The 13,998-nt window shown below is 45.7% G+C and overlaps 1 protein-coding gene across 2 annotated transcripts in view; it reads right to left on the reverse strand.

The window, feature by feature from the left end:
* The window catches only part of CDK20 (cyclin dependent kinase 20), a 635,467-nt gene that overhangs the window by 194,246 nt on the left and 427,223 nt on the right, over window positions 1–13,998 (reverse strand). Inside the window, exon 6 of one of the 2 annotated variants that reach the window (XM_069647474.1) lies at window positions 13,883–13,945. The exons of the other annotated variant lie outside the window; for it this stretch is intronic. Coding sequence (XP_069503575.1) covers window positions 13,883–13,945 — 63 coding nt within the window. The remainder of the gene's footprint in view (window positions 1–13,882; window positions 13,946–13,998) is intronic. 2 annotated transcript variants of the gene reach the window in all.

The following is a 13,998-nucleotide window of genomic DNA, read 5'->3' on the forward strand; positions in this document are numbered from 1 at the left end:
TGCCAGAGGAAGTATCCAGGACTGCTCTGATAAATTGGAGTCTTTGGAATGGTATCATATTTGACTTCTTGTAATTGAGGGAGAAGCCCAGTCTGTGTAAGAAGTGGCAGGTCATGTTCAAATGTTCCTGGGCTTGTTCGGGTGAACGTGCCCTGATTAACCAGTCGTCCAGATAAGGGTAGACATGAATCCCCTTTCTCCTGAGACTCGATGCCACTACCGCCATCAGCTTGGTGAAAACCCTCGGGGGGCATAGGTCAACCGGAATGGCAGAACTCAAAACTGATAGTGAGAAATGCCAATTGCGAACCTCAGGTACTTCCTGTGTTTGAGATGTATTGGCATATGTAAGTAAGCATCCTGAAGGCCCAATGATACCAACCAGTCTTGGAGTTGGAGATCCTGAAGGATCTGAGAGAGTGTGACCATCTTGAACGTGTCCTTCTTAACTTGTTCAAGTTTCTAAAGTCTAAGATGGGTCTCAATCCTCTGTCCTTTTTTGGCATGAGAAAGTATGGGGAATACCAACCCTTGCTCCTCTCCGCTGCAGGTACATGCCCTATTTCAGCTTTCTCTAGGAGGGTTAAAATCTGCTGCAAGAGGAGCGGATATAGAATTTTGGCAGAGCTGTATCCCAGTGGATGATCCCGAGGTCTTTTCTGAAAGGGAAGGCAGTAAGCTTGGGATACTGCTTCCAGTCCCCAACCATCTGAAGTAATACCCCGCCATTTGTTCAGTTGCTGAAAGATCCTGCCACCCACCGGGGTCTTGTGGGTCAAGACCTCAGAGTGGCTTTGCAGCGGCTGCAGTAGCGGCTGAGGGGACAGTTGCTGCTGCTGGGGCTGCTCTAGCACTCTTTCCTCTTCCACCACGAGGACATTTTCTTTGCTGTCCTCTTTGACTAGCCTGTCCCTTCCCTCTCCCAAATGAGGAGTAGAATCGAAAGGGACAACCCCTCCATGAAGGTGAGCCTGAGTAGGAGTGTTGTTGAGGTTGTTTCATGGAGGCGCTAAGTGATTTAGCTGCCGCCTTTGAGGTCTGCAGCTTCTCTAAACTTTCGTCTGACTTGCCTCTGAACAACCTAAAGCCGTCAAATGGCATATTAAGTCGCCTGGCCTGGACGTCCGGTGCAAAGCCTGACTTCCTCAGCCACGCAAATCTGTGTAGCACTGTGCCAGATGCCATGGACGTGCTGATGCTGTCAGCAGTGTCCAGTCCTCACTGAAGGCATTTCCCCATAGCCTCCTTTCCATCCTTCACAATTGCAAGAAAACCTTCTCGCTCCTCGACTTCAGCCGCCGCTGTCATACAATCCCACAGGGTATATGTGAATCTTGCAAGGGTGCAAGTCACATTAGTGGATTTTAAAGCCATGCTTCCCGAAGAGTAAATCTTGCGGACCATGTATCAATCTTTTTGCCATCCCTATCTGGGGGAATTGTAAGGTAGGCCGAATGCCTAGTGGATGTGGCTGCCTGGACCACTAGACTTTCAGGTGACGGATGTTTTGTCAAGTATTCAGGATCAACAGAAGAGGGCCTGTATTTTCTTGTGAATTCTCTATTTACTGCAGGTCCCATGCAGCCATAACCTCCTTCTGAAGAGCTACGTGTAATGGAAGAACAGGCTCCTTTTGAGGACCTTCATAGAGAATGTCTGTCATGTCATTCTGCTGGTAAGTAGGGGAATTCCTGTTCCACCCCATGAATTCTGTCACCTTATTCATAAGTCTCCTCTATCCTGAGTCTGCATGATCAGCAGCGTCAGGTCTTTCAAAATTCAACTCAGAAGACGTGTCCAGACCACTTGCTGTTTGTAGACACTCATATATGTCAGCCATTTTAGAGTGAGCATCAGTTATTAACTCCTCAGGAACATCATTTGTCCCAATTCTAACACCAGAAGGGGAAATGTCCTCTTCAGAGGATTGCTCTTCATAAATGGAAGTCATGGATTAGAAAAAATCCTGTCGAGGCTCAGGATGTTACATTTTACTCTGTGATGTAATGGGCAGAGACCTTGGCTTCGACAAGGGAATCGATTTGAGTGCCCGAATTAGTGTTGACCTCGACAAAGGCATCAATGTTATCGACGCAGGCTTCGACACTGTCGACGAAGCCTTCAATGTGAGCGCCATCGCTGTCAACACCTTTGACACTGGCGTTGAGTAGGTCCTTGACAGAGGCGTCGGGGAAACCTTCGATATCGACTTGAATGGCAGTTGGGTACCTGATGCCATTTTGTTGGGTGTTGTCTCTGGTTTTTGCACCGGTGGCCGTGATTTACTTTTTGAATGAGGTGGCAATCTATTTTTTTATTATTGCCCATCTTTTTCTGCAATAAACATTTTTGGGCGAACCATTCCTTCAAAGCTACTCTGCATGTAGACCTCGACCGTGTGTAATATTCTAAAGTTCTTTTCCCTACAGTTTGCCCTGAGGTCATAATGCACATACATAGAACAAGAGGCAGGTTCCACGCAGATAATACCGTTTATTACAAGGCAACTGATCATCTTTGATAAGTTGTAAATTACACTATAAGATGTACCCCTTATACAGACCTTTCAATTGCATTGTAACACAGTAGTAATATCACATGTGATGTCATCAGTGATGTCATTGATGATGTCATTTGTGATGCCATCTTTGATGTCCTGGGTGTTAATGTTAGCAGTGCATGTCGGTGGCATGAGTTATGATTGCATAGCTTACCATAAGGGAATCGTTTCTTACCTGTAACTCCATTTCTCCAGCGTTGGTATCTTTCATAGATTCACATGCTGTGAATATTCCCTGTTGTCAGGCTGGTAATCCCTGGTTACTTTAATTTAGTACTTTTGCTATGGAAAAAATGTTGACACCTAAGTGTTCCACCCACATTGTTGTGGGTGCTTTTGGTCCGTACCAATAGGACATCGAGTGTGTAGCTCCCCCCAGCAGCTTCCCCATAGATTTTAACCACTGAAGCTGGAGGATAACCCCCCTGTTGGGGATGTTTGCCTGGAGGGAAAGGCTGGAGGCTGCATGTGAATCTATGAAAGATACCAAGGCTGGAGAAATGGAGTTACAGGTGATAAACTACTCCCTTCTCCAGCATTGGATCTTTCACAGATTCACATGCGGTGAATAGATTTTATAGCAGTATACATGAATGGAGGAGAAAACCCAGGCAAACAAAGACGTGAAAACCTCTACATTCTACGCCCATGCCAGAAATATACATACATAGCTACAAAAACCCTGGAAGTGGCGGGGCTTACCTTAATGGAACAGCCGTTAAAGGACTGCTCGTCGTATTTGCACATCTTCTGCGCGCTATTGCTGCAGGCAGTAGTGCCTAGGGAATGTGTGGGGCACTGCCCATGTTGCTGCCTGGCGAATGTCTTTGATGGACACTCCCGACCAAAGTGCTGCTGAAGCCGCTGTGGCCCATGTAGAATGTGGCCTTGCTGTGGTCTGCATTGGCCTTTGCGTGGCAGAAGGAAATCGCAGATGATATCCACCTTGCAATACTCTGCTTTGTGATATCTTTCCCTTTGTTCGAGGGTCCAAAAGCGATTAAGAGCTGTCTTGCTGTGCTGAAGAGTTTTGTCTGGTCCAGATAGTATTTTAATGCCCTTTTAACATCCAGGGAGTTAAATGCTCTCTCCACTGGGGAGCTGGCGCTCTGGAGCAATGTAGGTAATGTGATAGTTCAAAAAAACACAAATGAGCAAGGACCATGAACCCAAAACACTCACTCCTGTTATTAATTGCAACAAAGTGACACTAAATGCTGGTTGGCAATTTTAATATACAAAAAGGCATCAATCATCACTTAACCCCATGTGTCACAAGATACAAAACAAGTTATAAACAGTATCTGTCAATGATACATTTAGTATTAACCCAACACCAATAATTTGTATTGTGATTCAAAAGGAAAACAATCTCTGGAGTCCTAGCAGGACTAGCATGAGAAACAAATACAATACATTGTGCTTTTAGCACTAAGCTGTACATTGCGTCTATGGGACACAAAAGTTAAAAAGTCATATTGTCAACACAACTGTGTTTGGGCCTGTAAGTGCTGGTATAGCTGCTGTTGGTTAGGCCTTCATCAGGACAGGTTAGATTTACAGTACGAATATCCTGTAGACTCTGTCAAAAAGTAGACAGAGAAGAAAATCAGAACTGTGTAGGGTTCAAAGCAAGACTACTTACTGATTAGCATAATGCAATGTATGCTTAATAATATTGTGATTATAATTCACAATGTAGATGAATCACGTGGGTCTTACCGTAATTACTTGATCTCACGGTATGGAGGTGGGAGAGTCGGGACTCCAGAGATTGCTTTCCTTTTAAATCACAATCCAAATAATTGGTGTTGGGTTACACTAAATGTATCATTGACAGATAATGTTAGAACTTGTCGAGTATCCTGTGACACATGGTGTTAAGTGATGATTGATGCCTTTTTGTATATTAAAATTGGCAACCAGAATTTAGTGTCACTTTGTTGCAATTAATAACAGGAGTAAGTGTTTTGGGTTCATGGTCCTTGTTCATTTGTGTTTTTTTGAACTTTCACCCACCGGGGTAGAGCAGGGCGACAACCAGGAGCCCCGTATACTATAATGGTAACGTGATAGTTGCATTCTTGTGGAACTCAGATGGCACTTTCTGGATAAAGTGGTGATTGGTGGAGAAGATTACTTTGTCCCATGCAAATCTGAGGTATGGAGGGTCCACCACCAATACCTGTAGTTCTGAGACCCACCTGGAGGGCGTAATAGCGACCAGGAACCCCACCTTCCAGGCCACAAACTTGATGTGCGCCGAAGAGAGAGGTTCAAAGGGGGGCTTCATGAGGCCGGCTAGGACTAGATTTAGGCTCCACACCAGTCTTTTTCTTTTCTTTGATGGAAAAGCACGAACACGGCCCTTTATAAAATGATGTCGCTGTATATAGGAGGTTTCCCTCCTCTTCTGGTGAACCTGGGAATTGCTACCAGGTGTACTTTTACAGAGGAGATAGCAAGACCTTCCTTTGCCAGCTTCAGCAAGTAAGGAAGAACCTGTTGTGGTTGTACGGCCAGTGGTTGCAGGGTGGACTGCTGCAAACACAATGTGCAGAACCTTGCCCACTTTTGGTTGTACGAGTTGTTAGTGAAAGGGGCCCTATATGCTGCCAGTATGCGCTGGCATTCCTGCCAGATGTCTAGGTGTCTGAATTCGGTGTGATCATGAGCCATGCTGTCAGCTTGAGGGAGCGTGGGTCGTGATGCAGGATTGCACCGTTTTGTGAGACAGGAGATCGGCGTGGGATCCCACATGGAGTGGGCTGTCTGCCGATGACTCGAGGAGGTCAGAAAACCAGGGTTGTCTGGGCCAGTATGATTCCACAAGAATTATTTTGCAAGGGTATCTGCGTATCATCTGGACTGTCTTCATGATCGGAGGAATTGGCGGGGACACCTATGCGAAGACGTCGGTCCATGGGAATGAGAATGCATCTCCATGCGAGCTCGGGTGCAGTAACCTGCTTGCAAATTATTTTCATTGCTTGTTGGATATTATGGTGAAGAGGTCAAGTGGAGGCTGGCCACACGCAGCGAAGATCCTGTGTATTTGGTTGCTGTGAAGGCGCCATTTGTGGGATTGTGCCGTGTTCCTGCTGATGGTGTCTGACCGCCAGTTGTGAATCACTGGCAGGTGGAATGCTTGCAGCGCAGTGTTGTTGCGAATGGCCCAGTGCCAGATGGTTTGAGCTTCCTGAGACAGAGTGCTTGATCTTGTTCCTCCCTGCTTGCGCGGGTAAAACATTGTGGTGGAATTGTCTGAGAGGATCCGCACTACAGAGTTTTGGATCAGTAGAAGGAAAGATTTTAGGGCCCAATGGACTGCTCGCAGCTCCAGGACATTTATGTGCAGGGCCAATTCTTTGGGAGTCCATATGCCTTTGATCTGGTGTTGGCCTAGGTGCGCTCCCCACCCCGCCAAGGAGGCATCGGTCATGATCGTGAGTTGGTCCTACCAGTGGCATCCCTTTCGAGATGTTGTCATGCATTGTCCACCATTTCAGTGATCTTGAGTGCACAGGAGTGATGGTTATTTTGTCTCCCCAGGGACTTTGGGTTTGTGACCATCTGGTTGCCAAACACTGCTGCCCCAGTCACATGCGTAGTTTGCAATTGGGTATTAACGGAATGCAGGATGACACAGTTCCTCGCAGCGCCATGTATCTGCGCACCGGTAATTGTTTGCTTGGGGTGAATGAGTGTGCCAGAGCCATCAACTTGTCAAGGTTTGACTAGGCTTTGTGCCGTGAAGAAATGTGCACCCAGGAATACCAGACTTTTGGATGGCACTATTCAGGATTTGGTGCAGTTAATCCTAAATCCTAATTGTTGGAGTAGAGTCTCTTTCTGCATCAGTGAAGTTGCTGTTTCTTGGCACGTTGGGCCACTGACCGACCAGTCTTCTAGGTATGGGTAGAAGTGGTGGCCCTGTTTTCTGAGGAAAACTGCCACTGGAGTTAGGCATTTGGTGATCGTCCTGGGGGCTGATTTGAGGCCGAACGGGAGGACTCAGAATTGGTAATGTCTTTCCCTGACTTTGAATCTGAGATACTGTCGGTGTCTGGGATGTATTGGGATGTGAAAGCAGGCGTCTTTTAACTCTAACGCTGCTAGATGTTCGTGAGAATGTACCGCCTTTATGACGTCTTGTAATGTGACCATTTTGAATTTTTGTTTCTTGATGTTTTTGTTTAATTTTCTTAAGTCTAGGATCAGATGCCACTTTCCGTCCGGATTTTTTACTACAAAGTACCTCAAGTATACTCCTTTTCCCAGCGTGGGCAGGGGGACCCTTTATATAGCCCTTTTGGCTAACATTTGATGCATCTCTTGCTGAAGGATTTGACAGTGTGGATGTGACACTGTTACGGGAGGGAAGGGTTTCTGTTTGCTCTTGAATAGCACCCACCTGTCCTTTGTTATTGATCGCCACCTGTCGATGTGAAGCGCCACATTTCCTCCCACTGGTGCGTCTTTGGGGCAGTCATTGCTGGGACTTGTTCTACCTACTCTCTGTGTGGTGGCTGAGCCGCGTTTGCATTGCGGTTGGCGGTATTCCCGGGTGCGTTGGAAGACAGGTAGTTCCTTCTATACCCCTGGGGGTAGTAGCCGGATCTTGCATAGCCTTTGGAGTCTCTTGTTGAAGACAACCTCGTTTGACCTGAGGCTCCCCAAAAGGGACAAGAAAACCTGCCTGGTAAGGCAGTCAGTGAACGCGCGGTATCAGAGTCTGCCATCATGGACTTAAGAGCCTCATCGATTTTGTCACCAAAAACGTTTTCACCCTTGAATGGCATGTCCACGACCTTATGTTGCACCTCCTGCCTAAAGTCGGTGCAGAATAGCCACCCTTGCCTTCTCAAGACCACCCCATTAGCAATCTGCTTAAACCCCGTCTCTGCGAGGTCCACTGCAATATTTATACTATGGTTTGAGCCCTGCTCGCCCTCACGTACTATTGTCATGGCCTCCTTTCGTTGCTGTTCTGGCAAATGCTCTAGGATGGGAGCTGGCTGGTACCACATCTGACAGTCATAGTGGTCCACTTTGGCCAGGGCCTTGGCCGCTTTAACTATTGTTGCCCCGATGGCGAGTACCTTTTTGCCAAAGGCATCTATTTTTCTGCCTTTGTTTTCTGGCGGTGTGGCGCATTCGTGCTGCGATCGCGCTTTGCGACTAGCCGCCGCTGACACCACTAACTCCGGGGAAAGATGAGAGGTTAGACATTTAGGGGTCGTGTCCGGTGCCTTGAACATTTTGTCCCGTCTTCCTTTTACTGCGGGTTCAGTGAAAGGGTGCTTCAGGGTGCACAATCCCTCTTGCCACAAGTGATCCAGAATGGGTAAAGCAAACACAGCTTTTTGGCATTTTCCCATATGATCAAAAAGAAAACGGTCTTTCTTTTCTTCCGCCTGCGTCAACCCAAATTCTTGGCACACCTTTGAGACCATGCTGTGGAAATCACCATTGTCGTCTGGTGGGGAAGGCTGTGCTGGACTACCTTGCGTTTCGTGGTCTGCATCATCTGTATCCCAGGTATCATCTTGGCGAGGGGGGTCAGATGTGGTGGAAGAGCTTGTGTCCCTTGGATCAGTGTCCTGCCTGTGTCCACTAGCTGCCCTTCCTCTTGTTCGCCTACTAGTGGACTACTACGTGGAGGAGGGGGTCTGGGTGGAGATTGAGACCTGTGTTCTGAACGTGAGCGTTTGGCATGTTCCCGGGATGAGTGCCCCTGATCTCTTCCTTGAACCATTTGGGCCTGTTGACTTGGCGCTACTTGGTCTCCCCTATGTTGAGGGATCACCTGAGGTTGAGGTGGTGGCAGCCTGGCATTGAGTTGCCCCAATAGACTTTGCAAAGTTGAAAGTACTTGCAGGGATAGTAGAGACTGTGGGTTTATTAGTGGGTACGTTGGTGTCACCCTCCCCTGTTCCTGAGGGTGTAGAAGGAAACTCTAGGGGTATGGCTTGCTGCCTTACTGATGCTCTGTCTACTCTTGATTGGGGGCAAATGGGATCACTGTGCATTCTTCGGAGTCGGAATCTGTGACTCCTGGGCACTCCTCTGTAGGGGGCTCGAAATCTGACGTTATCCCATGTTGCAGAATTTCATCAGGCATGATTTCAGTGTACTGTATGGGTGATACACCTAGAGGGAGTTGCCTTGGTTCTGTTGGTTCTTCTGTTGAGGTTATTATTTTCCTATTAGCACAGGATTGTCCGCTTTCCTCCCGCAGCTGTGAGATTGGCTGCTCAGGATGTTCCATGCTTGGAACCGCAGAAAAACCTGTTGACAGGTGTGTATGTACTGTTTTAGGGTACTCGCTTGATGTTTTCTCGCTGTATGGTGATTTTTGTTTTTTTGTCATCGATGAGGGAACGGTCGACGAGTGATGCGCCAATTTTGTCATCGAAGGATGTGCCGTCGACAATTCTTGTTCGGAAGAGGATCTATGCCCATCTCTGGGAGAATGGCACTCACACAACAAGCAGTGTTTCTTCTTCACAGACGAAGATGGAGACTTTGTGGACGATTTGTCCTTATGCTTGCTTTTCGTCAGTGAGGTTGTTCTCGATGACAAATGGGAGATCGACTTCATTGCCGGGCTTGTATGAGACTTGGACAACGATGGACCCATTTTGGTCAACGCTGCTGTCGTAAATGGATTTTCCAATGACTGTTTACTCGCGGACTGCAAGCCTTCATGACTTACTGGTTTCTTTTGAGAAGGAGACCGGGGTTGCTTGGCAACCTGGCCGTGGCTCATTGATGATTTCGTCTCACCTTGTGGTGGTTGTGTTTTCTGGTTTTTCGTAGGTCGCTCTTCCGGCCTGGATTCATGGCTTGATGGGTGACTGCTTTTAAGAGGGAGTGGTAGCTCTCCCACTCCTTGACAAGCCCACCTCTGGGTACGACCCCTCGTTAACCCAGCAAATTAGGCAACATTTTCTGCCATTCAGGGTTTTGTGAGAGAAACCCAGACATATTTCGCATTCCTCTGTGGAGTGGTTAGGGTATAGGCAGTATATACAGTCTACACGCCTGTCACCCTCAAAGTCTTTTTAGACCGCACATGCCACAGGCTCTGAATAAAGAGTTTGGGATCTGACGGTCTCCATATTCATTGTCGACGCCATCGAAGGGTCGTCGGTTGTTCGGATTAACTGTTTTGTTGAAAATTGTATTTTCTGAGGTTAAAGAAGATTTCTCTCTGAAGAGAAGAACTTGAGGAATCCCACCAGTTAAAAAGACGGTTGAAATCTGAGGGGAAGCTGCTGGGGCAGAGCTACACACTCAATGTCCTATTGGTAGGGACTAAAAACACCCACAACGATGTGGGTGGGAAATTCAAGGTGTCAAAGGTTAGTCCATAGGAAAAGTACTACATTAAAGTAATCAGGGATTCCCAGCCTGACGACAGGGAATATTCACAGCATCTGAATCTATGGAAGATACAATGCTGGAGAACTGGAAAATTTCTTGGGGTTTTTCGATTTTACTTGTAACCATAAGAACCCTTTAACAACGTTTTTTCACTGAATTGCATACTGTTTTGTTACTGCAACTTAACCATAACGTCCCTTTTACAACGTTTCTTCTGTGAATTACATTGGTTTTTATTAGTGAAAATGTTTGTTATATCACTGCATATAAATTATTAATAATTTGTCTTTTAACATATATGAAAGAACTATAATCCTCCTTTAACAAATTCTTTTTGCAAAGCATACTGATGTGTGTTGTTACCAGCAGCGCATGCTGGGGATGCAAGTCATGGTTGAATCGCCCAGGACATGAGGCTCGACCATGACCTCAGCCCCACCAAAACATCCCGTTATCCATTGCACCAACCGTGCATCCTAGTTCAGTGTCCACTATACACTCTTGATGTGACCAATGGCCAGTGCTCAAGGCTTGCAGTCATGGCAAGTCTCCAAAATCCATGAGGCATGGGCTTCAGCCATACCGCATGGCCCAATAAGCAAATCAGAGTAGACATTTCTCCTTGCTGAGGACCAGGCCCACTGCCTAGACACCAACGTGATGTCACTAGTTTTTGTATTTACATTTTGACACTTTAGAAAAAATAAAACACAGGACAGGTTTGCAAAAGCATGCTTTCAGGTCCTTGCTGATGGCCCTCGCGCAAGTTTGCTGCAATCCTGTACAGCACTTCAGGCAGTATCCGTGAGCAGAATTGCTTTTCCCATTTGAACCTGTGGCTTTGGCCATGCTGCGTGCCCCAACAAGCAAATTAGAGAAGACATTTGTCCTTGCCGAGTGCCAGGCCCACTGCACAGGCACCAAAGTTATATCACTATTTTCTGTACTTACATTTTGACACCTTGGAAAAATAAAACACAAGATAGATTTGCCAAACCATGCTTTCAGGTCCTTGCTGATGCTCCTCCTGCATGTTTGCGGCAATCCCGTCCAGCACTTCGGGCTGCAGCCACGAGTAGATTTTTCTTTCCCTTTCAAACCTATCCCGATTTCGAAAAATGCTACCCCATGGCCAGTCAACAGTGATAAAATTCTCAAATGCATTGTCTACTCTCAAGTCTCTACTTTTGTTTCTTGTAATTCTATTCTTCCTTGTTTTCAGTCTGAGCTCTGCCCAGGCTACTGCAATGAGACTGCTCTTCTTTCTGTCTTGGACTCTCTTCATTCTGCACATCATGCTAAACCGTCTTCTCTTCTTATTCTTCTGGATTTTCCTGCGGCTTTTGACACTGTTGGCCACACACTCTTACTATCCGCCCTTTCCTCTTTTGGTTTTTTTCTGACTCCATTTTGGCCTGGATTGATTCATACCTATCCTAGAAAACGTTTTCTTTCTCCTGGGCGGGGCTTCTTCTGAAACGTATCCACTTACTTATGGTGTCCCTCAAGGTCCGGTCCTCGGCCCCATTATTTTTTCTCTCTACACCTCCTCGTTGGCTGGGGTTATTTCCTCTTTTGGATTTTTGCATCACTTCTACGCTGATTGCTGATGACACGCAGCTCTTCCTTTAATTTCCACACTTTACTGATGACATCCGCCTCAAACTTAGTGCCTGTCTTCTAGCTATTCAATCGTGGATGTTGGATCACTTTTTAGTATTTAATGCTGCAAAAACAGGATATTTTCTTCCCTCCATCTACTATTTCTCCTTCTCTGTCTTCTTCATTCATAACATTTCCTCCTTTTGAGTTACTCATCTCTCCTGTGGCCCGTAACCTGGGTCTCCATCTTGATTGAGATCTTTCTTTCCGTCAACCTATTTCCTTATCTGCCTTTTCCTGTCGATTCCACCTGTACAATATTCGAAAAGCATGTCCTTTCATGACTTTTAAAGCCACTTAACTATTGATGTCTGCTCCAGTCTTCTCGCGGCTCTTCTACTGTTCTTCTGCACTCTTTGGACGTCCTGTGTCCCGTCTTGCTCCCTTGAAATCTGTATTTAATGCTCCTATTTGTGTTCTTTGTCTGCTTACTTCTTGTGATTCTATCTCTTCTTCTCTGACTAATCTTTCCATCACCACTTAAAATAAAATGTTCTATGTCCAGTTTTTAAAGCTCTTCACAGTCTTGCCCTCCATCTCTCTTCTCTTATCACATTCTACTCTCCCTCTTGTTCACTTCGTTCTGCCTCCCACTATCTCATTATAGTTCCTCGTCCCCCTTGTGCTCAATCTCGCTTTCGATCTTTCTCTCTTTTAGCACCCTTAAACTGGAATGCTCTCCCACTCTTTCTTCGTTCCATCACTGTTTACTTATCTTTTCGGGTCTCTCTCAGATCTTACCTTCTCTTGTCTGGTTGATTGAAGGTAACGGCAACCACAGAAATATTCTGTGTTTTAAATATTAACTTCATTGTTTTTACTGTGCTTGTTCTTATGTTCAGCGCTTTGGTGTAAGGCACTATATAAAACAAATAAAATACATAATACAAATACAAAACTTAGTCCCCACTTGACAAAATCCATTTAAGGATAGGTCTATAATATTTTTGCAAATGTTTGTGCAGACTCGTCAAACGGCACCAAAGTTATGAGCCATCTAAACATGTTAAGATCCCCCTCTAATTTTGCCGCCTCTGGAGAATATCCCATCAAACTTTGCAAACACATTCAAAGTTCAGTCTAAAATCATCTTGCAAACTTGTACGCAGATACGTCAAACGGAACCAAATTTATAATCAGTTCAAACATTTTGGGACCCCTGCTCTAACTTTACCCCCTCTCTGCGAAATGGCACCAGACTTTAGAGAAGCATTTGTATTTGGGTCTACACTGACATTGCAAAATTTCATGCAGTTTGATTGAATGGCACAAATGTTATAAGCCATTCAAAAATAGCTTTTCACTAACCCTATAATGCAGAAATATGCATGGATGCCCTTGAACTTTTGTCAAGTTTGCAAACATCTCAGCAATGTCCCTGAACATCTGAGATGTTCGCAGACTTTGTAGGAGAAAAAACACCTGATTGTTGGCTTTTTATGGCCATATTCCATCCCATCCTCATCACCCCTTACCTCCCCAGAGATTGTGTCATTAGTTTGACCAGTGTGATTAGGTTTTTAATATGTTTTTACCGCGACGTTCCCGTAATACGGGCGCAGTCCGCAGATCCAATATGGTGACCGTTTCAAAAAGTTTGACGCAGCTCACATTTTTCAACAACCAATCAATGTTGCGCGTTTGATGTCTGCGAACAACACGTCCCTCTCTGATTGGCCCAGAGGTGTCCACAGAAACCGAACTTGGAAATGAGTCCATGGACCGGACGTAGATATCTCTAATTGTTTTAAACTACCTTTTGACCTTTTTAAACAAAAAACTACTGGATGGGTTTACATCAAATTTGCAAAAGAACGCTTTCGGGACCAAGCCGCCGCTCCTCGCGCAGGTTTGGTGCAAATCCATCCAGCGCTTTGGGCTGCAGGCGGGAGCAAAGATTTTTTTCCATTATGTTTATGAAGATTTCAAAAGTTTTGGGCCCCCATCTTTAACTTTGCACCCCCCGCCCCCTTGACAGAACTGCATCAAAACAAAATTCACAGAATCATTCCAAGGTAGCCATATACCGGTCCTGCATAGATTGGTTAGGAGTCATCAAACAGTGCCAAAGTTATAAGCTGCCCAAAAACTGCTCTTCCTATGAGTTGAGCAACTTAACCATAACTACACGACTGCTACCGCAGGCCGTGTAATATGTATATATATACACAGAGGACAAGACAATAGTTAACCGGTCAGGTTGCTTGTGTACAATGATGATGGAAAGTGATGAGAAAACATGGTTAAAATAAAGCCAGAAAGGAGTCTCACCACAAGTCTACGCCCTCATCGTATTTCCGCGCTCCGTAGAGGAGTTCTGGTGCTCGATACCACCTAAAATAGAAGAGAGAAAGGAACATTTGAACAGCTTGCTCTCAGTTAATAAC

The sequence above is a fragment of the Ambystoma mexicanum genome, chromosome 2q (assembly GCF_040938575.1).
Source record: "Ambystoma mexicanum isolate Mex_15411 chromosome 2q, UKY_AmexF1_1, whole genome shotgun sequence".
NCBI lineage: Eukaryota > Metazoa > Chordata > Amphibia > Caudata > Ambystomatidae > Ambystoma > Ambystoma mexicanum.